General features: G+C 38.2%; 9 protein-coding genes across 9 annotated transcripts; 2 read left to right on the plus strand and 7 right to left on the minus strand.

Moving 5' to 3' along the window:
- Positions 1-378: 378 nt before the first annotated feature.
- Positions 379-1,399, minus strand: BDF20DRAFT_95617 (uncharacterized protein). Its single transcript, XM_053084915.1, has 3 exons — positions 1,298-1,399; positions 837-967; positions 379-735 (listed from the first exon to the last, which is right to left on the minus strand). The coding sequence occupies exons 1-3, from the start codon at positions 1,298-1,300 to the stop codon at positions 504-506; spliced, it is 366 nt and encodes a 121-aa protein (XP_052932629.1). The 5' UTR covers positions 1,301-1,399; the 3' UTR covers positions 379-503.
- Positions 1,320-3,315, minus strand: BDF20DRAFT_979547 (uncharacterized protein). The gene is made up of 2 exons (XM_053085108.1): positions 1,500-3,315; positions 1,320-1,372 (listed from the first exon to the last, which is right to left on the minus strand). Coding segments are annotated over exons 1-2 (1,695 nt in total). The 5' UTR covers positions 3,194-3,315; the 3' UTR covers positions 1,320-1,371.
- A 935-nt stretch (positions 3,316-4,250) lies between these two features.
- BDF20DRAFT_915846 (tropomyosin) lies at positions 4,251-4,895 on the minus strand (the record flags this gene model as incomplete). The annotated part of the gene is made up of 3 exons (XM_053084373.1): positions 4,251-4,413; positions 4,481-4,785; positions 4,878-4,895. 3 exons carry the CDS (start codon positions 4,893-4,895, stop codon positions 4,251-4,253), a joined length of 486 nt encoding a protein of 161 aa, XP_052932631.1.
- Positions 4,896-5,239: 344 nt separating this feature from the next.
- On the minus strand, positions 5,240-13,212 carry BDF20DRAFT_915847 (uncharacterized protein; the record flags this gene model as incomplete). The annotated part of the gene is made up of 5 exons (XM_053084374.1): positions 5,240-9,599; positions 9,664-12,077; positions 12,135-12,197; positions 12,264-12,334; positions 12,393-13,212. The coding sequence occupies 5 exons, from the start codon at positions 13,210-13,212 to the stop codon at positions 5,240-5,242; spliced, it is 7,728 nt and encodes a 2,575-aa protein (XP_052932632.1).
- A 183-nt stretch (positions 13,213-13,395) lies between these two features.
- On the minus strand, positions 13,396-14,441 carry BDF20DRAFT_888634 (emp24/gp25L/p24 family/GOLD-domain-containing protein). The gene is made up of 2 exons (XM_053082081.1): positions 14,166-14,441; positions 13,396-14,088 (listed from the first exon to the last, which is right to left on the minus strand). The coding sequence occupies exons 1-2, from the start codon at positions 14,340-14,342 to the stop codon at positions 13,612-13,614; spliced, it is 654 nt and encodes a 217-aa protein (XP_052932633.1). The 5' UTR covers positions 14,343-14,441; the 3' UTR covers positions 13,396-13,611.
- A 237-nt stretch (positions 14,442-14,678) lies between these two features.
- Positions 14,679-16,193, minus strand: BDF20DRAFT_826199 (Alpha/Beta hydrolase protein; the record flags this gene model as incomplete). Its single annotated transcript, XM_053078045.1, has 5 exons — positions 14,679-14,783; positions 14,844-14,903; positions 14,973-15,568; positions 15,622-15,757; positions 15,822-16,193. The coding sequence occupies 5 exons, from the start codon at positions 16,191-16,193 to the stop codon at positions 14,679-14,681; spliced, it is 1,269 nt and encodes a 422-aa protein (XP_052932634.1).
- A 406-nt stretch (positions 16,194-16,599) lies between these two features.
- BDF20DRAFT_95867 (uncharacterized protein) lies at positions 16,600-17,567 on the plus strand. The gene is made up of 4 exons (XM_053084926.1): positions 16,600-16,904; positions 16,983-17,101; positions 17,170-17,259; positions 17,324-17,567. The coding sequence occupies exons 1-4, from the start codon at positions 16,741-16,743 to the stop codon at positions 17,449-17,451; spliced, it is 501 nt and encodes a 166-aa protein (XP_052932635.1). The 5' UTR covers positions 16,600-16,740; the 3' UTR covers positions 17,452-17,567.
- Positions 17,568-18,113: 546 nt separating this feature from the next.
- BDF20DRAFT_826171 (rab-GTPase-TBC domain-containing protein) lies at positions 18,114-21,103 on the plus strand (the record flags this gene model as incomplete). Its single annotated transcript, XM_053078043.1, has 9 exons — positions 18,114-18,319; positions 18,391-18,635; positions 18,708-19,059; positions 19,122-19,418; positions 19,480-19,484; positions 19,547-19,686; positions 19,766-20,173; positions 20,245-20,504; positions 20,584-21,103. The coding sequence occupies 9 exons, from the start codon at positions 18,114-18,116 to the stop codon at positions 21,101-21,103; spliced, it is 2,433 nt and encodes an 810-aa protein (XP_052932636.1).
- Positions 21,104-21,653: 550 nt separating this feature from the next.
- Positions 21,654-22,691, minus strand: BDF20DRAFT_838375 (uncharacterized protein; the record flags this gene model as incomplete). Its single annotated transcript, XM_053079153.1, has 3 exons — positions 21,654-21,805; positions 21,902-22,124; positions 22,539-22,691. The coding sequence occupies 3 exons, from the start codon at positions 22,689-22,691 to the stop codon at positions 21,654-21,656; spliced, it is 528 nt and encodes a 175-aa protein (XP_052932637.1).
- Between the last annotated feature and the right edge of the window lie 242 nt (positions 22,692-22,933).

A 22,933-nucleotide genomic window follows, 5' to 3' on the forward strand; every position in this document is an offset into this window, starting at 1 on the left:
ATTTCGAGCAATTTCCAGTACCTAAAAGAAACTGTGCCTTTATTTGTTCAAAAGAAGGTTGGAGAAAAAAAAATCATTGTAAATGTTTCTCGGAAATAGAGAAATGGTACATACCCACTCTTCTAGTAAGTTCTACACAAAGTATCCGCAACTCTGCCGGTTTCGAACTCTTGAACATGGTACCGATAGAACAGTGTGTAAGAGCAATATTCCGGGGAAAGCAGTGATAAAGAGAAAAAGGCCCATGATTTGATATTGATGTTGTTCACAGAAAATCCCTCTCAAAGAGCACACATATGAATCATTCTTAGTAAATGCATCATTTTGTTATAAACAAGCAAATGAATTCCTTCCCTTTATTCCTTTAAATCACTTCTCTTTGAGAAATAAGAAAAATACATCTATAATATGGACAAGAGAATTTTTGGATGATAGATACATTTTGGTTTATTCCCTTTACGTTTTTGTTGCTTCAAATATAGAAAAATAAAACGGTGTTATATTTATGCCTTGACAGCATACTTGCGAAGAGGGAAGTGAGCCAACTTCTTTTGTTCACGAACAGTCTTTTTGGACTTTTCGAAAGGAGTCAAAGCTCTACGCATAGCACGAGTCTTCTTGACACGAAGATCAAGAGGAACGAACTTCTTCTTGTGATAGAAGAGACGGAGTTGTTCACGTTGAGTTTGGTTGATGACGGTTAAAACACGGGCAACGTTCTTACGAGCTTCACCACTGTATTTTATAGTAGCAAAATGAAGATGTACAATAATAATCTTAGTGAACAGTCCTTCTATGCCGATAGTTCAACTCTCATTGCATATATTCCAACTTACATTTCTTGAAGTCTACCACCGGCAACCTTTTGAACACGAAGGTTAGCAAGTTGTTGCTTTTGTTCGTCAAGGATCTTGAGGAGTTCAGCCTTGTTCTTGTTGCGAAGTTCGTGGGCTTTAACGTGGGTAACCTAGAAATACAAACGTTTTAATATCTTAATTCTTCCTTTTCAAAATGCTGGCACTTCCAAAGGATCAAAATCAATGAATCTATAAGTGGAAAATTGAAAAGTAGCGCCATATCGATGCAATGAGTCGCTTTAAAGATGAGCAATTAACGTCTACAGTTGTAGCAAAACATAACTTTGGCTGATCTACATCATCTGGAAAAAAGCGGGCAATCCATATGACATCCTTTGCTGAATCCATTACGTACTGGCATTGCTGATGGCTCATCCATTCACATCTTTATAAAAAATTCATTGATTTTGTTTCCTCTCTTATCAAGTTAGTGTACTAACCATTTTATATGGATGTGTATTAAGAGGAGGATTCCTCACTATTGCCCTTTTCCACTCCTCTAGTCATTTTCCACCCTTTTGAAAACAGTACAAAAAAAATCCCTTAGTAGGTGAGCATCATACAAAAGCCCGGTACATTTCCGGTCCGGAGTATTTTATTTTTTCTTGGTATACAGTTTTGCATGAATTGTGTGATAATTACTATTCAAGCATATCCTCATCATCTCCAAAGTCTCTATCGTTTAAAGCATTCCGCTGGTAAGGCTGGTACACAATTGCGGCGTTATTAGGGGTATCATTCCATATTTGCAACAAAATTGATTGTGGCAGCTGACGAAAAGTAGTCGTTTGAACAACTGCGCCAAAATGCTCGAAAATGAAATGTAAAGAAGCCTGTAGCAATCCTCTTTGTTCTGACAAACTAGCAGCATGATATATCTTGCCAACATTGTCAACATTCATTTTTTTGAAAAGATGCCGAGTACATAAGGCCAGCAATCTACGTAACATGTATTTGTGCGCCATTACCATTACATCAGCTATTGTCTCAGTTGTAAAATCCGGGTGCTCCAATGTATCTGTATATAGAAATCGAACAAAGCAGCCAACAGTGAAGATGGGTTCTTCCATTGTTAGCGTATTAGAGACAGACTCTGCCATGCCTGAGTTTATCATATGCTCAAAATAAGGCCAGCGCGCCAACAGCACTAAGCGATGAACGTGTATTGGGGTTGCATCTGGTTCTGCTGAAGAACAAATTGTGAAATCGGTTCCTTGTTGTAGTTGTTGATTCAATAGTAGTGCAACAAGATCTTTCCCTAGCTGTGGTGGGGGGACTGGTACAATGCCTAATTCCTCCAACTCAACTTTTAACACCGTTCCATAAAATTCGTCAGGATCATCATCTGTTGTGCCAAATAAGAAGAAAGTTGTACTGTGTTCTGCCATAGAAAAGCAATGCCAACTGCAACTTTCATATCTTGTGCCCAATTCCTTACAATGCCATTGCATGGAGGGTATATCTAAGGTCCAAAGCCCTGTCACCGGTGCTTCCATTAATGCTTCTCTAAATGGTAAGGTGACTAAAACGATTAACTGATCCCCACATATCTGCGCAAATCGTTGCCCTAATAAAGACGGTGCGGCTGGTGAGCTGATATCTAGCTGAGTTATATCTTCCGTTTTATTCAGGTCGATAAATGCCAAGTGATTAGATCTACTCATATCTTCCCTTAATCCACCAAACACATAGAGCCTAGAATTGTATATAAAACTCATATGTTGCACCCTTTTAACAAACGGTATTGGTGGCTCCCATTCCCAAGTTTCTAAATCAAGAATTAACAGTGTATCTGCAAATTCTGACATAGTTGCACCACGTCGAACACCTCCTGCAATATATAATTTGTTTCCGCATATAGATGCTGAATGCCGGATACGTCCTTCTGGTATAAATCCGTGCACTACTGGATGCAGCCAACTCATAGTTGAAAAATCTAGTACAACAATATCATCAAGATATATATCCTCTTCTTCTGAACTACCTCCAAATATTATCAGTTTGTCTTCATTCCATAACGTCGCTGTATGATCGGTTCGTTTTGCAGGCGGATCACCTTTTATGTAAATGATCTGCTTCCACTGACAGTCATCTTTATTATACTCTAATTTGTACAGTTTATTATAAATTTCGTCTGTATACTGATCGAATCCACCAAACACATAAACAGTTTCGTTAATGTTTGTAATGGACGCACCAACGAGCGAGGCAAGACGTTCACCTGTAGTGCGAATGGGTTTTGTATAATTTTTGACTGGCACACCGTTTGATGATGGCGTTCTGTCTCTTGTAGGTGTATTAGCAGTAGTGCGAGGTGATTGTGGGTATGAGTTCATGACCAAGCACGTACAATTTCGTGAAGCGTTAAAGAAAAGAATATTCAGAGAAAAGAAGAAGAATAAGCTTTATTCATTTGTTTCTATGTATAATTGGTGTACTGAAGAGAGAAAAAAAGCGAACTGACAATGAATTTGCTTAATGCGTGCTGTCAGCCGAACCATTCATTGTTAAGTTTCATCACCAATGAACTGAAATTCAAAGTCAGAAATGAGAAGCGTAAAACTGTATCGATCTTGAGTACTAGAGGGTAGAGAAAAGGAGAGATAAAAAGGCACAAACTCAATATTTCAAACAACGGTACAACGGAGCCCTTCATAATAAACTGTTCGTCGTGAAATTATGTTAACTTCTGTCGAACAGATAGAACAGAGCATAACTCCAAGCTCTAAGTGATACCTTCTATGTATCATAAACACTCCTTTCACTTTTTAATAACTAAAATCACTCGTAAATGCATTCGTATGGAAATACATCGCTCCTGCTGCACTCATTTAGCTGTGCCCCAATGACTTATAAGTTTCGTCCAACACAGCAAAAAGTTTTACAATAAAGGACAAAAACTCTAATACAAAATTGACGTTTAGGCAGATGACTCGTTAACACTTGAGAAAGCAAGATGATACCCGGCCACTCACAGAATTTGCTTGGAATTCTTCCTACTTCACATTTTATTGACAATCAATTCTTTCACCCTTGAAAACAATTTAATGATGACCCTATAACATTAAATTCGTATAGGCCATTGTGAGTTCGTATGTAGTTGTAATGGCAAAGATCGATAAACCTTAAACGAAGTGTTAAGAAGCACATATAAAAACAAATGAAGGCAACAGCACAGCGATCCAGGTATGACCTCCTCTCGTCTATTCAGACTTACTTTTACAGAAATGTAAGTGTTGATCTCCAACAACTTACCTACTGTTTTCAATTCAATTCTTTTTTTTTTTTTTATTTTGTTGGCTCTCTTTCAGACAATGACTAATATGCACGATTTGAATGTAGTAGAAAGCACTCGAAGTTAATCTACTATTACAGATGAGCTTAATTTTTCCTTTACATGTCATCTAATTGTTTGTTAATTTCCTCTAATTGCTCGCTTAATTCTTTATTCTTCTGTACAAGCTCTTCATTCTTCTTTTCCTCTTCGGCGAGTTGAGTTGTTAACTGTTCGACCTTCTTTTCAAGTTGTTCAGCCTTGACATCAGCTTCACGGAAGCTTTTGTATAGAAAAAGTGTTGTTAACTTTCATTCTATAGCCGTTATTATTTCTTCTTAATACTTACTTGGACGTAGTTTCCTTCAAAGCCTTGTCGGATTCTTCCAACTCCTCTTCGAGCATGGCAATCTTACGCATGGCGTTTTCGTATTCCTTCTTATAATCGTTATCTTCGGCCTCATTACCCTTTAACTCTTTAATGGTATCTTGGGCGGCTTCTAACTCACTTTCAAGTTGTTGGTTTCTAGTATTTAAGGAAACAATTTCACGTTCTTGTTGAGTATGTTCCTGGGTAATTTCCTTGAGCTTGGCTTCTAAATCATCAGCTCTGGCATTAGCAGCTTCGGCTTCGGCACGAACAGCAGCAATTTTCTAGATAGTATAAAAGAAGGACTCTGAGTTTTCCGTATATCTTTCTGTACCAAGTGTAACGATCCACGAGCCCTTTGTTTATTCATTGCTACCTCACGAATTTTATCCATCTTACAGCTCTCTTAAAATAGGCGGAAAAAAGAAAAAGAAATTGTATAATATGAGAAAAGTATTCTTTGTATACTATATTGTACTCAGCTGTTTCTTTGGGGTGACGTGTCGCGTGATAATTAAAATTATGCCTTAATAGTAATTTAAAGATATTCATGCGCACAGACCTTTGATAGCTAAAATGGCTTTTCATATTGCTATTTTAGTTTATAAATTAAAACTTCAGTGAGTGAGTTGAAGGTTCTAACTTGTATATTGTAAGGGTATTGAATAAATAAGGTATCGTAATCAAAGCAAAGGCTTAGACGAAAGAGAATTTTTCAGTTTGTAAATGATGATCTGTTTAAAACTTTTTCAATCTGCCAATAGTTTTAATAAAGCTTTCGTTGTTTGGAGCCGCTGATGAATTGATATTTGACGTTGATGTGTTCGGATTGGAATGGAACTTGGCAAATGGAGAGGCTACGAGTGTTTCTTCAAACAGTTGTAACAATAAGCGCTGTTCATTTGTCAAATGACGAATTGCTTCGCGTTTCGTCCAAGGCTTCATAAATTGCTTTTTGGCAGCCATCCATGGTAAGGCAGGTTTGATGCCCATTGATAGTTGAATTTGCACTATAGAGGTCATACTTTCGGCGTGTAGCACATGTAGAACGGTGGACGAAAAGGCACCGTCTGCATTCGAAGTGTTCAACGACTTTTGTGCAGGTACAGATTTTGAAGAAGAGTAGGTTGTTTCAAAAGAATGTTTGTATTTGACAGGTGATGGTGGTAAGGTGATATGACTGCCACTACTTGTGCGCTCTGTTGCCGCTACACCAGTAACACCATCAGTGTGACTATTAGATGCATCATTATTAACAGATGATGAAAAGGACGTGGCAGGATGAAGCCCTGGAGAGAGTTGAGCCTTTGATGAATTGTTTGAGCTTTTCAAGCCTAATCCATCAAGTTCGGTTTCTTCAGCGTCAATATGTTCGATGTTCAGCTGCGGAATGATACCGAATGGTGATGACTGTAAAGAGGATTGGTTGCTTGAGGTTAAATCATTTTCAGAGCTTCTTCCCCATTGTTTACTACTTCCTTGAGCTCCTCTCTGTATATTGGCGGACGTTGGAGGGTTCATGCTGGTACGAGGGCTTGGACTGGGTGTATAGATTGTTTGATTGTTATTCATGACTTTTAGTTGAGTAGCCTTCTCATAAATGAATCCTTTGAGATATATATATAACGGGCAACGATAGTATAGAATAAACTCCATAAAGCGCCAAGTAGTGAAGTCATATATCGTGCTTACACCAAATGACGCATCAATTGAAAAGGCGTTACGATTTTCCGTTGAAGGTGTGGCTGCTGTCCAGTTTCCCATCAAGGGAGATGCACCGCCAGCAAAAGCAGGAATAGCTGGAGATAAAGCACCTGCTAAAGGCGTGGTTGGTATTATAGGTGATGAACGACCAGATTTCGGCTTCAAGAATTTTAAGCTTTGGCCGAATATCAAAGCATTCTTTATAAAGTAAGCGATACTAGCCCATGCTCCTTTCAGTCTGACTAAATCAGCATCAGCTCGCACCAAAATAATCTTCAACGCAACGAAACTAAGAGAAAACAATAGTGCGATGGATAGTGGCGTTTGTTTTGGATCCTTTATATCCGAATAGTCGTTTGAATTAGCATCCATTTGTGTGGCTCCATGGCTCATATTTGCTGCGAAATGAGAAAGTGAAAAACCATTGGATTTCATTTTTAGTAACGATGCCTGACTGCAAGCAGCCGTTACGTAATTTAATAAGCGCATCCAGTTACTGAGTGAATCATGCTTGCCTCTTGAAGTTTTTGAAATGTTTGCGTAACCTTCGTTCCTATTGTACTTCAGGCAAATAGGTATCAGTATGTCAATCATCAAACACGGTGTTGCTACTTGTTGTTCTATAGTGCTCAGCATGTCTAAAGATGAATGCTCGGTAACTGCTAATATAACACGGACAAGAGAATTGCAAAATCTATTGTGCTCTTCCTTATCGACTCTATTTGTAACTGATCGAGCTGCTATACTTAAGCCAAATGTTACAAATTTCTCGTTGACAACAGCTGCTACATCGTACATGTTCATCGACTTCTCTTGGCCAAGCTCTATCATAATTGCTATTCCATCATATAGATCAGATGCATCCACAGTTTTATATTGAGAGCGGTATTGTAAAAATATTTGACTAAGAAGTTTTTTCAAAGGTTTCGCAAAATTTCGTAACGCAGCCATCGAAGGTACCGTATTGACGAGATATTCTTTTATCCAGTCAGTTTTTAAAGTAAGATTTTTGAAGTTGCCGTAGTCGCGCATGATATTGCGAATGATGGAAGCCATCTTTTCATGGCATACTTCGTTCAGAGATCCATCAAGTTTTAAGTACGTTTGCACCAGCCGTACAAATTCAAGTCTAATCGTAAGTCTATCATTTTGTTGCCACTGCTTACCGTAAGCGTGTTGTGCCGCCTCAGCTCGTGGAGTATCAGTTTCAGGCATTACGCCTTGATACCCCCCACTACTAGACTGGTGTGTAGCAGTTGAAGCATTGCTTAATGTCACTTTTGCATGCTTACCGAACTTGTTAAAAACGTCTACGAGAGCTGCGACACCTTCATCTAACAGACTCCTTAAACCTGCTACTTCTTGAAACTGAGGAAGCAAACGGCGGAAAATTATGACAAATTGTTCGGCACGCAGAGAACCAGGGTCATAGGCAATAATGGTCAAGAACAGCTTGATAAAATTTCGTAAATCAAAAGAGAAATTTCCAAAATTAGCTACGTAGTTGGCGACTATAGGCATCGTCATACTTCTAGCCAAAGGTTTTAAAATGCCTGTAGATAAGGGCATTACCATAGGATTGCTAGCAGCATCAATCCGTTCCTGTACGCTTCTTTCATGGTCATCCAATTCTACTTGAAGCTGTAACCCTATCACGTCTGATGTTGAGCCAGGATAAGGAGGGTCATGCAAGGCTTGCATTAATCCGAAAAAATTATCAGACATCCAAGACCCCAACTCTTCCGATTTATGATACGCATTTAAAATTAAGGGCACAAGTGCTCCTAACATTTGAAATACAAATGATTCTCCGTGAACAGCATAAAATCGACACCACGCAAAGATGATAGCAGACCGAATTTGTGGGAAGCGTATGACTTCACAATAAACTTTAAATAAAGCAGGTAAAAACGTGGGATAGCCTCGATTGGAAATGAACAATCGCTTGAAACGAGTAACAACTCGTGTATAAAGAATTAATGCTTGGCCAACGATATTAAAGTCGTAACTGTGGTTTGCTATAATCGTATTGATACCTTTTAGAATTTGCTCTAGTTCTTCGCGATCATTGTAGTTTTTATTCAAGCCGGTCAGTAAGATATCAATGAAGCGAAGCCAGACACGAGCGCGAACACCTGACAACATTTCGATATCAATTGTTGACTGACTTGACTGTCGTTTTGCTGTTTCCACACAGATTTTGTCAGCCGCAGTATTCTGATTACTGCGCTGTGCGATATCAGGGAAATAATCTTCTTGTGTGGCCCATCTTGTAGATTCTTTGACGCTTGGTATCGGTAAAGGTTCATAATCTTGTAGCATTTTTTTAACGGCATAAACTTCCCTTGGATACCGAATCAGATAGTTAGTCAGAAATTGTATATGACTGATACGCAAAACAGCCACAGAGAATATTTCTTGAGGTATATCTAAGATAGTGAATGGTGTACGAACATCAGATAAATACCGAGGGAAAATTCCAGCGGGTTGTTCATGAGTGAACCAAAAGCGGCCCGTACTAATCAACAAGTGTTCGATTTTGTTTTTCCTCAAGTCGCGAATCGATAGATCATTAGTCGAGAGAATGAGTTCCGCCAATATAGGATGAATGAGAGTCATGAGGATAAGCCCGTCTTTCGATCTGTTCTCTCGTACCAACCATTTCAGCATACCAGCCAAGTAATTGAACAATATATGTGTGAATTCAGGCGGTAATTTGCTTTGTATGCTTACTAAAAACCTTACACGGGTCAGAATGTCCTTATGACGCTCGAGTTTGAACTTGCCTAGGTTGTTTAAAAAGGTGCGCAGAAAGTGTGAAGGATCATCACGTAAAAAATACTCTAAAAGCTCGTGTAAGCTGTTGAAAGTGCCACCATAATCATCATTTAGCAGATCCACCATACTTAAAAAGGATACTGTCAAAGCTTGGACAGTACTTGCTCGTTTTCGGCGGTTAATAAGTTTACTGATATCCGCTGACTTTCCATTTCTTCGAATAAGACCAGGATTATCGTCCTCATTCATACGCTCTTCTTCTTTTTCTAGAAACAGAGAAGGCAAGAGAGCCAAGGGTGTCAAAACCTTTTTTAAAGCTTCTTGTTCTTCACCGTTATCCTCATCATCCCAACCCAGCTCTTGGATCTGCCGTTTCAATTCAACAGGAAAGTTGCTAGCGTTTTTCAATTTAGCCATCCAGCGAGGTTCATCTAAAGTGAAACGGTTGCTGCCCAAATCTGTGGGAACGAATGGAGTGGAGAATGCTCCGCCATCTCCTCGAAAGGGTCTCCGACGACTAGAGATGGGAATATACTCCTGGCCCAAAACATTAAATCTGAAAGCATTGAGAGCAGCATGTCTGTGAATGACTGATAAGCGTTGTAGTGGATCATCACTATGTTATAAAGAAGATATTAGTGAATCTTTCTCAACTCTTCCTACGGTAGATATAATTCTACCTGTAAAAATCATGAGTACAGGTCTCAATCATCAATTTTGGAATTTTTTCTCCACACTGCATCAGTAAAAATGCGGCGGGAACCAAAGCCTTGGGATCTTTGTCATCCATAAATCTGTCCCAGAGAGGCTTAACAAGGCGTGCAAATTCTTGGGATGACAGTGTTGAAAAAACAGCACATAACAATGAGAATATGGAGCCAAATGGGTGTTGGTTGATTTCACTTATATGTTCAAATCGATATTTGACCAGCTTTAAAGCTGTGTCCTCCGACTTGCTAGAATCCTCGCTTTCATTATTGAGAACATTTTGAACGCTCGCAGGCGGATCTAATGTAAGCGCAGTCAATACTGCACGACTCATTGGGTACATAGTGTAGATATATTTCTGTCGTTTATGACGAGGAGCTTCAACTGATTGTGCGTCAGACTCATCTATTATTTCAAGATTTCTCGAACCCACATTGAACATATCATCAACTTCAAACTGGAATTCCCCTGTGAGGGCGCCATAGATAGCCTGTATCTTCCGATACATTAGAGAAATTTGTTCCAATGAAGGCAGATCAAGAACAGCCATCCTATTTTCATGATGATGTGTGGTTGACTGTAATGATATATCAATTTCCGAGGCAGCTGAAGTTGCTTGTAGATCTACAGGTTGGGTTGCCCAATCAATAACCCTAGTTAGCCATCCAGGACGATGAGTTGTATTGCAAAAAAATCGTATGTCAATGAAAATATTGCACAGAATATTCCTCAATGGCATAGGAATCAGTGTTTTCATTTCTTTTGCCGTCAAAAAGACTGCTAGTCGTTTCTCCAGATCAATGAGAAATTTTTTAGCGATCTCATCTTCCTCCATATTACGAGTAACATCGTCTTGTTTATGTCTTAATTCTTTTACTGCCCACATGAATTCAGTCGCTATTATGCACTGGCCCAGGGTCGTACTGCCCCATTGTTTTATCTGTTCGTGCTCGGTAAAGTGCTTTGTTTGAGAATCGCTCGATTGAACAGTGTTCGCATTAATGGAAGGAGCAGACAAGGTGATAGTACTGTGTTGTTGTTTACGGTTTTGACCCGTATTGCTTAATAAAATAACATTGATCATCTCAGAATCGTGCATCCAAAATTGTACGCCAGAGAGATATCGCCGTAAGCAGAATATAAGTTTCATCATATGGGTAACCTTACTCTCGTCATCAGATGCTGCGCAAGCAATGACAGGTTTATAAAAGGTAGTTGGGAATTGTCTTGATAAATTATACAATAGGTCACATAAAGGTTGAATTGCCGGTGGATGTGTGTCTAATAATCTCTTGAATAAACTTGGTAACGTTTTCTTCGAGATCTCCTGTCCCATACTTTGATTGACATTGAAAACAAGGTTTTGATAAGCGCACGCTACTCTTTCACTTGTTGCATCTTGTAGCATAGATTCTGTGGCTTCTAGTATAAATTCTTTATACCCTGTATTCCAATATATTTGGACGAATTGCTTTATTGCGAGCGCAACCTTATGTTGAAAAGTTGTATCTGTGAAGTTTATATTTTTATCGTCAACGGTAAAATGTTCCTCTTCATTTAAATTGTAATTATAAGTGTTTGGCGTTGAGGGCTGTTCAGTGAAATTTACAGACGAAGCAGAATTATGCCTCTCTTGCTGATCGTCATTCATATTCCAGATTGTCAATAATGCTAGCAGCGCATTGGTCATACTTAGAGCTACTTTTCTTTGTGTTTCTTCTGTATGTATTTCAGTCAGAAGCTTTTGAAGTTTTCTCGGTGACAGTTTTTCAAGTACCAAATGAAACAATAGAGATACCGTAGAGTTTTCGGCTTTAAGATCCCTAGCTGTCGCTCCCAAAAAGGTTTCGCAGGCAAGCTCTGATAGTAGAAATATAATCTGCAAATAAGCCGGATTTGTAGTGATTTCAGGCTCTATCCAGAAGCGTTGCAGTAACTCCTGAAAAATAACCTTATCTTTTCGTCGTTCAACAGAGTTAGCGCTAGCCTGCTTTTCTTCGCCTTGATAAGGGTCGTTTTGACAACAGTCGCCTACCATGGCTGACTTTAGCAATGATTCAACAACGCAAAATTGTGCTACAGATATAGGTATATTGCTTCCTGTATGATACGTTGTCCACACAGCGCCTACTGGTGGTATAAGTGTACCATCAGCTAACTTGTCAAGTAGTTTAAGCAAACCGTATCTGACCTTGTTTTCATCGTTTTCTTCATTTGATCCTTTAACATAGTTGTCACTTGTCAATTTATCATCAAAGGTGAGCTGGGCAATTGCAGTTGTTATGGTATACACAAGCGATTGATACGCTTTTGGTGAAGATGGCAAATCCATTGCCGAGTCTCTGCAGGCTTGTATTTGAGCTTCTATCGATTCTAACAGACGTATCTGTTACCAAAGATTTATTAGAGTTTTATACAACTTACTATGTTGTGATGTTAGTACCTTAGTGTTAATGCTACCAGCGCTCATTAGATGACATGAAAACAAAAGTTGTTCAAAGGATTCCTAGCACAAAGTATGAAAAGAAAAATGAATAACAAGCCAGAATTCGTCACCTTGTTCTATCCTTACTGCCGCATCAAGTTGCGTGAACCTGTATCTGATGTAATCAAAAATATCCAAAGCTTGGTCACATTCTGACTCTACCAAAAAGTGGATAAGTAAAGCTTTCAATTAAAGAAAGTTGATATGTTGATATACCTAATAGTGGGATTCGATCAAAAGCAGAGGCTAGAATAGCAAAAATTTCTTTTCTTAGTGGCAATCGACTGGCTGATTTATGCTTTTTAAGAGACTCCATTATCAAATTCATGATGTGGGATGTTCTTGTTACTCCCGAACGTATATTTTCCTTCAAAGGAGGCAGATCATTGACAAAATTTGTACTTGTATGGAAAATATCAGCTATGGATGATCGTCTAAATACAGATCGCTTGGTATAAGTGTTCCCTAAAGGATGAGTTGATATTAGGCCGCTTTCAGCATTTGTACTAGTTGAGACGAGGGTGGATGCAGACTCTGCAAAGCTCGCAAGCCGTGATCGAGAGTTCAACTGTGATATAATTTTCTCTAGCTCTCTCTCTAATTTATATATATCCTGCTGCACAGCGGTAGAGGTGGCATAAATAGCACCATTATGGTGTTTAATACCTCGAAAATTACGAGCAAAGTTGGTCATACCAGCAGCTTGAGCAGCGACTAGTGTCGTGTCTGCCAAACTCATATTTTGTCGACAGCCCTTCATATCGCCTCCATGATTGTTTATGAGGTCTCCAGCAAATGACCGTAGGAACGGATTGCTTTGATGCTTTTTTGAGTGTGGACTGAATGAAGTGGCGATGCTGGAATGTGAGGAGGCAGGAGAGGAGACATTCGAGGAAGACGGCGAGCCTTTGAATGCACCGTAGTTGTTGACATTTCCACGAATTTTATCCCAATTGGAAAATGGATTCTTTTTCTTATTGTCGTTAAATTGCTTATTTATCACTATTTGTCTAAGATTATCATCTTTTTGATTCATGGTTTTATTATTGCTGAAGTCGTCATTATACATGTTCCAGTACGAGGTCAGATAGACTGCATTCAGCGGTACATTATTGAACAGCTCCTCGATTCTGCTTAATTTTTTTTTGGGTTTTTTTTTTTATTGTCAAAAAGTTTAATTATTGTGGATATGTTTGGCCAATCATCTTTTGAAAAATCAAGAGAACGCGACCAGAAAATTTATCCAGAGACCGTGCCTTTTGACTGATATAAAGCTAGAAATGATCAACTTTTCTAAGGTCGATATTGAAATTTGGTCGAAGCCCAAAGTACACAATTATATGACTTTGACCATTGATATTTTCATATTTTATCATTTTATTGTTGATGATGTATAATGTGAAGAATGTTTACATATAATGATGCCGCTATAATTTTAAACACCTCCTCGCTTAACAGTAAAGAAGTTCTTGATAACGAAGACTTGCAAACAGGCCATTGTAACAATTGCAGCACTTTCTAACAAGGCGAACCAGAAAATTCTGCTTTCAGTGGAGTTAACGGTGGCAGCATTCCGGTTTTCTCGGGTACGGAAGTATTTTTGTGTACGATAAATATTGGTGACAGAGCCTGAAATACGCATTAATGATTCTTCAATGGCAGTGACTTTGGCAGGTTGTTCATTGCTGTTCTCTTTGTATTCTGGACGTTGTTCATATTCAAGCACAATTTCGAAGTCAATCAACTTTTCAGCCCAACTTGACTTTTGATTAAAGAAACAGAAAGAATATTCTCCCATCTGATTTGCTGTGAAGACATAATCGCCCTGCTTTTCTTGCTCGCCCTGCAATACAGTTTTGGAATTAGGTGCGGTGATGTCGAAATCTACGTCAAAAGAGCCACCTTGTTGGACCTAGGTTAACAAATTAGAGATTATGTATTTTTGGACATAGTTCTGTTCTATAAGGTAGCTTATATTTCGCAACATACGGCAAAATAAAATCCAGCTTTCTTTCCTGGTTTGTCATTCCAGATGTAAAAGCAGGCGTTTTCGTTGCTGCCCAAACGATATGTTAAGGCAGTAGCTTTCACATAGGTTGGCCAACCTAAGAATACAAAAAAGAAGCTCAATAAAACTGATAAGAGTGGTGTTGAGGCGATTCTCATTGTTCAACACGTAGAGCTACAGAAAACAGTGTTTAGCACAACTATGAAGAAGGAGGAAAATGACTTTGGAAATAGAAATTTCAATTAAGCCAATCCTTGTTGTTTGCGTTCGGATGTCGGATCCAATAAGACCTTCCAAACCGCGCTTTTTTATTAGAATTGTACATATCCCCGAAGCTACTACAACACATTGAATGAGCGAGCAAACAGGGTTTAAATGTAGCACTCTGCGTTACAATACTAATAGTGAAAAGTTTCTATAGGAGGCATCTTAACTATCCATTATCGAATACGAGCTGACATACTCTTCTTAAGGGTTTTATTGGAAGTGAGCCATTAATTAGTCTTTTTACCATCAATATTTTGCTTAATTTTCACAGCAAAATCTGAAATATCTTTAAGAAGTAACTCTGGCGCTTCTAATGCAGGGAAATGGCCGCCCTAAAATTTACAACGGTAAAAATGAGGATAGCACCTGTAAGCCTTCAGTGGGATAATTACCTTTTTATGGGTTCTGTATTGCACTAATTTGAAAGTAACATCCAGCCAATCTTTGGGCATCTATAATATAAAATTTGCTGTTTCAGGATCCTGTGGTAGGCATATATCAGAGAGTGTACAAACGCGAACCTTGAATGCCTCGTTTTCGAAGTAAGACACAGCAACAGGAACTTTTATGGAAGATTTACCCAGATCGATTACTGATTTTAAATCGTTCTTTTTAGTCTCGTAGTAAAGACGATAAGAAGAAGACATTGTATTGGTAATCCAGTAGATGGTAACTTGAGTTAGGAATTCATCAACTGTAATAGTTGATGGCAAAGCACGTGTCTCATATTGCTCTTCGGAGTCGAAATAACTCCAAGCATGGTAAGGTTCTAGCATCCATCCAAGCAGTCCTACTGGGCTATCGGTTAGCCCATACGCCAAAGTATAAGGCCTCGTAGACTGAATAGCTCTGTAGCCTGCACTATCATCCTTATCGCAATTAGCAAAAGCCCTTTTGCTTAAATTTTTTGACTCATCCTTGCCATAAATTGCTTCAACACCCATGAAGATAGACAAGATGAATAAGAAAACTCTGTAAGGACGTGTGATCAGATTTCTAAAGTTAGGCAGTGGAGGCATTGCAGAGGGCATATTGGTTAGAAATCCCATACAATGCTCAGGATAGGCATTGGCCATCTGCGTTCCTATCATAGCTCCCCAATCGGTTCCGTATACCACTATCATATATTAGATTACCATCAAAATTGTACGTATAAGGTAAATATCTTACTGTATTTTTCATAGCCTAATCGTTGCATTAATTCATGAAACATAGCAGCCATTTCAAACAAGCTGCAGCTACCATCCAAACGCGGAGCCTCCGAAAAGCCATAACCCGGCAAACTGGGCAAAACAACGTGAAAGGCCTAAGAGGTGTAATTCAGCGTGACGAATGAGATAGATAGAGTGAAGTTTTGATAGACATCTTACTTGAGTTTCACTACTTTTCAAGGGCTCTACCAATTTGTGAAATTCATAAAACGTGGAAGGCCAGCCGTGAATAAGAATAATTGGGATTGCCTCACTTCTTAGAGATGGCTCATGGACAAAGTGAAGGTTTAAATTTTGAATCTCGGTAACGTAATGTTGTAGTTTGCTTAAATCTTGTCTCTTCCTTTCCCAGTCAAAGTTATGACGCCAAGCAGAAATGAGTTCCTTGACAGCCCAACTGGGTGTACCACATCGCCAACCTACCTGTTCACTATCTGCGAACTCATTAGGAAATCTCACACTGGCTAATTTGCTTTTCAACTCTTGTTCATCGAGTTGTGGTATTTCGAAGACTTTTATCAAACCGCACATTAAAAGATTATAGTAGATAAAGGTGCAGTAAAGCAAGCTTTAAGCACCGGAAAACGTTGAATAACAGATCTTCGTCTTCTCGTAAATTTTTAAGTGTATGTCTGAGCCTGTGTGAATATATTCCTTTATGACTGATTGCCTAAGGTTGCTTACTTTTACTTTAATGCATAGCTTGTGAAACGATGAATGAGAACAACCAAAAAAATCATTGTTATGACGAGAATGCATACACTGTATATCTGCAGCTTGCACGATAGTTATCATCCTTATCAGCAATAGTACTTGTAAGCAGCTTCATTATACGAGTTGCACGCTTTTATTGTATGACAACTGTATTTTACGCACTCGCTTATAAGGATGAAACTTTGCCATGTTTTTTTGTTCCTTGACGTTATATTTCGGCCGCTTCTATTTCGGACTTGTGTCTCCCCACTTTTATTTTTATCTCGTCTGAGCGATATTATAATCTGCAGTTTCCCTGCCATTGTCCCCGTACCTCTTCTACATTTCAATCGAGCAGTTCAACAGAAGAATAACAGCACCTGGGATGACATCGTCTAATTTAGCCTTTGAGCTATTTACTCTTCCAGTTCATGTCGAAATCAATACTTTTTGGACGACCTTAAAAGAAAATAGTTACTTCCTACTTCAGCAAACGAAAACGCAGAAGAATGGGCTAATGAGGAGTGTTTTGGGTACTTTACAGAATGTGTAAGTTGTGATATTATTATAATGAGGCCGTTTTGATGTATTGTAAAATTTTAAGTAATAATTAAACTGATATTTCAGCCTAGATACGAAACAATCTCCTTATCGTATACTATTTCGACGCCTCGATGGTACCTTTTTACAGGTTGCTGTAGCGGAAACAGAGAAGAAAATTGATGTAGCTTGGCTATGGATTGAAAGTAGGAGATTTTTTATTGTACCATATCTAAAAACATTAGCTGTAAATTGATCAGATAAGCGTCTTTAGCCAATTTGAATCCTTTACTTGGTAATCTGGAGGAAGAGGAAAGAGAACCTTTCGTTACCACGAAGATAAATTCTATTGTTACACGCAGAGGTATAAACGTGCTTTGTTGAGGAATCAGAACGCTATATTGTTCTAACTACTATACTTTTCCTAGGTGCTATCACTGATGAAATATCAGAAGATGAGAAGGTTAGAAAAGTTTCTAGAAGCTTTAGACAAACTTTTGAAGTCGCTCCAACAGAGCGTCTTGTGAGCTGTAAAGTTTATAAGCATCATATATAGATATTGTCCTTTGACTTACTCTACCTGAAAATTGCGTGTAGATTATTCAGGCGCTTATCATACCAATAGATTCACCAGCCAAGGGTGGCTTTATATCAGTGAGAATTACTTAGGATTCTATTCCTTTTTGCTGGGTTATGAGACCAAATTATTGTTAGAATTGAAGGATATCCAGGATATAAAGAAAGAACGTTCGAAGCGTGGTGTTTTTTCTGACGCGATTAAAATCACAATGAAAGATAAGGTTGAGGTAAGTACAGCTTCATAAATCAGAGCTTCTGTGCTTGGAATGGCTGATCTCTTTGCAATAGCATTTTTTCTCCAATTTATTTAAAAGAGATGAAGTGTATGATACTTTAGTGCAACTTACAGGGCTTGCAATGCAAAGGGTGCTTAAAAATACAGCTTTGGAACATGCACCTGGAGGAGATCTTTCTATTGATATCAAAGATAGTGATATTGAAGCTGCAAAAGACGGTAACAAAGCTTTGGTGGCTGTAGATTTGAAGAAGCTGATGCAACCTTTAAAGTCAAATCTTGATGCGCAAAAAAGGGACGAAAGATTCAGAGCAAAATTCAGACTGCCGCCTTCTGAGCATCTACTGTATTCCATAAGCACTGCCTACCCTGCAGAAGAGGAGATGATGGTTGACTCCAAGCCAATGAGGATAACAAATAATTACACTGGTTTATTGAACCTTTCCGAAGCATACATTACTTTCGATTCGACAAAGCAGGGACATTACTACGAAGTTGTTATGCCTTTATACACCATTCGAAGAGTTGAGCGCATCACTAATCAACCGACAGAGTACTCGATAAAACTTGTTAATTGGCACCAAACTGAGTTCATCTTTAATCTAAATGCGTAAGATTTTTCTTCATCAAGTACCTTTCTATACAATTATTTACAATGCTCCTTAATTTCCTATAATTTAGCTCTAAGAAAGAGTATGAGCAGTTTTCGACTTTATTAACAGCAAACTTGAGGAATCAGATAAAATTCATGAAGACGATGAAACAATTTTTAGCAACTTGTGCATCAGAATGGCTGGTTGCTGATAAACCAATTGAAGGCCTGAGTTCTATTCCAGGAGGCCTGGGATTACAATATGAATTTCCTGGAGACCCAAGGAAATTAAAGGAAAAAAGTAAAATGAAGCTTTGGAAGAAGTACTTTAATGGTAACGGCCATACAGTAACATTCTCTAGCGATTATAATGTGCGTAATTGTTGACATCTATTTTGTTGGGTAGAGTATGGTAGAAACTTGGCTATTCCAAAGACATCTCGTTTTTCCAAATTGATTCGTGTTGGTTTACCTAACTGCTTACGAGGTGAAATATGGGAAGTTTGCTCTGGTGCTATTTACGAAAGATTTATGAACCAAGGCTTGTACGAGCGCATTTTGAACGAAAACAAAGATAAAACATCGCTCAGCTTAGAGGAGATTGAGAAAGATCTAAACAGGTCTTTGCCCGAATATAAAGCATACCAGCAATCCGAGGGTATAAATCGTCTAAGAAGAGTTCTAAGCGCTTACTCTTGGAAAAATCCAGAATTAGGTTATTGTCAGGCTATGAATATTGTTACATCAGCTATTCTCATGTAATTTGCTTGTTCCTTCCTACAACAAATGGCCTGGAATCTAATCAATGATTTATTTATAGTTATATGAGTGAAGAACAGGCCTTTTACACACTAGGTGTACTATGCGATGATATGCTGCCAGGTTATTATAGTACATCAATGTACGGCGCTCTTCTGGATCAAATAATCTTTGAAAACTTGCTTGAAAAGATGATGCCAAAACTGTACAACCATTTCAAATATACAGATATACAGCTTTCGGTTGCTTGTCTACCTTGGTTTTTGAGTTTATATATAAACTCTATGCCTTTGTTATATGCGTTTCGAGTATTAGACTGCTTTTTCTTGGAAGGACCCAAAATTTTATTTCAGATTGGGTAAGTAAGCTGCTGTCAAATATCTGATACTTGGTTGAAAATTACTAACCAGTTGTAATAGTCTAGGTAAATAATACTTCACTTACGACTCATGAAGCTGTAAGGATATTTCACTAACGGTCATTTAGCTATACTAAAAATTAATGGTGACGAGCTTATGGAGGCTGCGGATGATGGCACTTTCATGAACATATTAAAGCATTATTTTAGCAACTTAAATCAGCCACTTTACCCCAATTCAGATAATACGAAAGCAAAAAATTTGACGGTAAGGCTTCTTAAAAGCATGAGAACACGTAAGTCAATTAGGCATATTAAATTGGTTGGTTTTTTTTTACTCTTAAAAGAAATTCAATGAGCTACTGCTGGTCGCTTATCGAGAATTCGGTGGCGTATCCGATGAGCTCGTTCGTGAATTGCGACAAACTCATCAACTTAAAGTGGTGGCAGGAATCGAATCGTTCACAAAACGCTCAACAGTTCGTAATATTGAAGATTCTGCTGGGTTGGACAAAACAGAGCTGGGCATCTTATATGATAAATTCTATAACGTTCTCTACTACAAATCGAAATCAGACTCTTCAAAAATGGATTTGCAACTATTTGAAAAGTTTATTGGAAGCGTAGCAACTTGGGCAAAGATTGATACTGAGGAGTATGACGGCGATGAGCGACGACTTAAAGTAGCGAAAGGATTCATATATCGACTATTCAAAGCATTTGACCGGCAAAATCACCAGAAGTTGAATTTCCAGGTTAGGAAATACCATCATATCATCGCTTAGAATATTTCCCTACTCACTATGCAAGACTTTATTATCTATAGGACGCCGTCATTGGAATTGGTAATATATGTAAAGGCGATCTAAATTCACAAATTAAGTTATTCTTCGACCTTCATGATATAGACCAGGATGGTTTCTTAAACAAGGAGGAAGTTGTCCAACTTTCAGAAACATTATTGTGGATTTTTAGACACTCGCAGGCTGAAGATTATCTAAATTCCGTATCAACATTTTTGCATAATGCATTTGAATATTCAGAGAAGAAAGGGGACGAAAAACTGCTCTCTCTGGCTTCTTTAAGGTAACGATCATCCAAGTTTCGTAAGCTTAAGATTTTGACGACTTGTCTGCGACCTAACTGACGAATTGCAATAAATTAGGATGATCATTTTAGCAGACGAAAATTTCGAAAAATTCTTCAATTATGGATTTGCAGAATCCTTCCAACTCACTGAGAAAGCTGTTGAGCAACAACGAAGCCTTGGTAGAGAAATCTTCAATAACTTGTTAGCGACAGGCTCTAAATTAGCCTCGACAACCCGTCCACAATTTAGATCCAAAAACTCTGACAGCGACCAAAATTCCTCAGAGATTCAAGATACTATCAGCACACTAAGAAACATAAACTTAGATGAAGCCGTGACAAAGATACCCCCAGATCACAAAGAGGTCAAAGAAACCATTGAGAATGCTAGCTTGAACGGCAAATCAGAAACGGAAGTGACTGAGAATGAATTTAAAGAAAAGGTGGAGAAACATGTTCTGGGTGACGATAGTGACATTTCTGATCAAGAAGTTGAGGACGAAGAGGAGGAACTGAGTCCCGATGTTTTGGAGGAAGTTGATCGACTATTGAAAGAGTACGATGATGAAGATGAAGAAAATGAAAATGAGAAATAAATGCAAATTGCTGTAGCGTAAAGGAAACGATATTGTGTACATATTGGAATTTTCATAGTATTATTCAAGGATGATTTTAAAAGGTGTCAGCTTGTATGAGATTGCATACTATGCTTCTCTTTCCTCAATTTTCTTTTCTCTTTCTTTCGTCAACAACTTTTTTTGAGAAACATTTAGTATCATTCGTTAGAAGTGCAATAGTAAAAGTTTTTCCCTGATGGATTACTGGTGGGTCTACCGAATCATATCTTATCGCAGTACCCTCTTGATACTGTATTAAATGCTCGAACAGACGGATATGTGCAACATTTACTAAAACATCCGGATGAATGCCCCCTTTTTCCATGTCGATGTTTGTCTTGATCATAAGCTCATATGTATACCTACACCTTCACTCCGAGGACAGGAATCAAAACGAGATCTCTCTATTCAAGAGTTTTTTTTTAGAATCAACCTCTGTTTCACTGGTACACAAATAACAGTATTTAAGCCTATCTATTTATCCTCAGAAGTGCAGGATATAGCCAGTACAAAATTAATGTTACTGAGTTCAAATGATTTTACTAGCTCGCATAATTATCCATCTACGACCATTGCATTCAATGGATAAGCATTTCGAGCTCGCAAAAAAAATTATTGAAATAAGAGATGGACGGATAAAGATCACGAAAACTGTCAAGCACATTACTATTTCGCCTATTCCTAATAGCAAATCTCAACTGCTTTGATAATAGGTCCTCATTGTAATTAGATACAAGAAAGTGTATTCAGTTTCCTGCTTGCCTATTTAGGATTTACTTTGTATATTGATAAGAAAGGCAGTAGAACATAGCATGACTTCGATTGAATGGAGGGGGTCAACTGTATTTGCATCGGGGACAGGTCCCATACGGCCACCACGACGGATATGGATACGGTAGATGACATAAACTTGCTTGGTCTTTTCACTACCCCTATGTTCTAGCGTTCGAAAACTATTTTGATAAAATACGAGATATAAATGTTGAACGTGCTCAACACTCTTAACGAGTTGATAATAGTTTAAAAGACAAAAAGTTGGTTATGGGGACGGTTACAACAACTGATGTATGGTATAAACTTCTTATGCTTGCAAAATGGGCACAAATCAGAAGATCCATACATCTCAAGGTACAATGCTGATTCTACAAATCCAGCCTATCAATTTGTATGTAACAGTACTTCGCTTTGGTTTATCTTACATCCATCGTATAATCTTCCCTTTTCCCAACGCTACACTTCAATTTTTGTTACAGTTTTTTGTCTTATGTTCCTAATTCATCCAGACAAACCTTCTAACTTTTCAGTCACATTACTTGAAACCATCCCTACTCGACTTTGCACAATATTAACTGCAAAATGACGTGTACGCTGCTGCATAAACTCTGTCTGCTTTAATGGTACGAAGCAAACATACCTGTTCTGGTAAGCCTACTGCTTTACTAATGCGTATTATACACGACTCAGCGAGTGTTATGTAGAGGTCTATGTGTCTAAACGGCTTGTTATTACCAAAGAGTACCTTTATGTATAGAAGCAAATAGCCTTGATCTTTTGAAATAAAGTGCATGAATTGTTTGACTTTGCAATTTTAAAAATTCTAAATTGATCCGTTCCACATCTTTATTATACCTGAAATATTGGGAAGATCCTAATATTTAGTATATCAAGTCAGCAAATCAAAATTGATACCAAGGGTTTTTTTTTATGACTTCAAAAACACAGATTAAGCGAAACATCGACTATCATAGCGACGTTACAAGTATGTCATGGGTTTACATCAAAGATCAGAGGGTGAATATAAAAGGAGCA

This window comes from Mycotypha africana (assembly GCF_025528875.1).
Source record: "Mycotypha africana strain NRRL 2978 chromosome Unknown BDF20scaffold_10, whole genome shotgun sequence".
Taxonomy (NCBI): Eukaryota; Fungi; Mucoromycota; class Mucoromycetes; order Mucorales; family Mycotyphaceae; genus Mycotypha; species Mycotypha africana.

What these genes read in the sequence shown, in the direction of transcription:
- BDF20DRAFT_95617 (XM_053084915.1), bottom strand. An exon ending in GGTGGTAGACTTCAAGAAAT is followed by an intron (nt 736 to 836) that starts GTAAGTTGGAAT and finishes TATAAAATACAG; the next exon opens with TGGTGAAGCTCGTAAGAACG.
- BDF20DRAFT_979547 (XM_053085108.1), bottom strand. Translation starts at nt 3,193, where the DNA reads ATGAACTCATACCCACAATCACCTCGCACTACTGCTAATACACCTACA.
- BDF20DRAFT_888634 (XM_053082081.1), bottom strand. Translation starts at nt 14,342, where the DNA reads ATGAGAATCGCCTCAACACCACTCTTATCAGTTTTATTGAGCTTCTTT. An exon ending in AAGCTGGATTTTATTTTGCC is followed by an intron (nt 14,089 to 14,165) that starts GTATGTTGCGAA and finishes TTGTTAACCTAG; the next exon opens with GTCCAACAAGGTGGCTCTTT.
- BDF20DRAFT_95867 (XM_053084926.1), top strand. Translation starts at nt 16,741, where the DNA reads ATGACATCGTCTAATTTAGCCTTTGAGCTATTTACTCTTCCAGTTCAT. An exon ending in TTGGGTACTTTACAGAATGT is followed by an intron (nt 16,905 to 16,982) that starts GTAAGTTGTGAT and finishes CTGATATTTCAG; the next exon opens with CCTAGATACGAAACAATCTC. An exon ending in TTCTATTGTTACACGCAGAG is followed by an intron (nt 17,260 to 17,323) that starts GTATAAACGTGC and finishes TACTTTTCCTAG; the next exon opens with GTGCTATCACTGATGAAATA.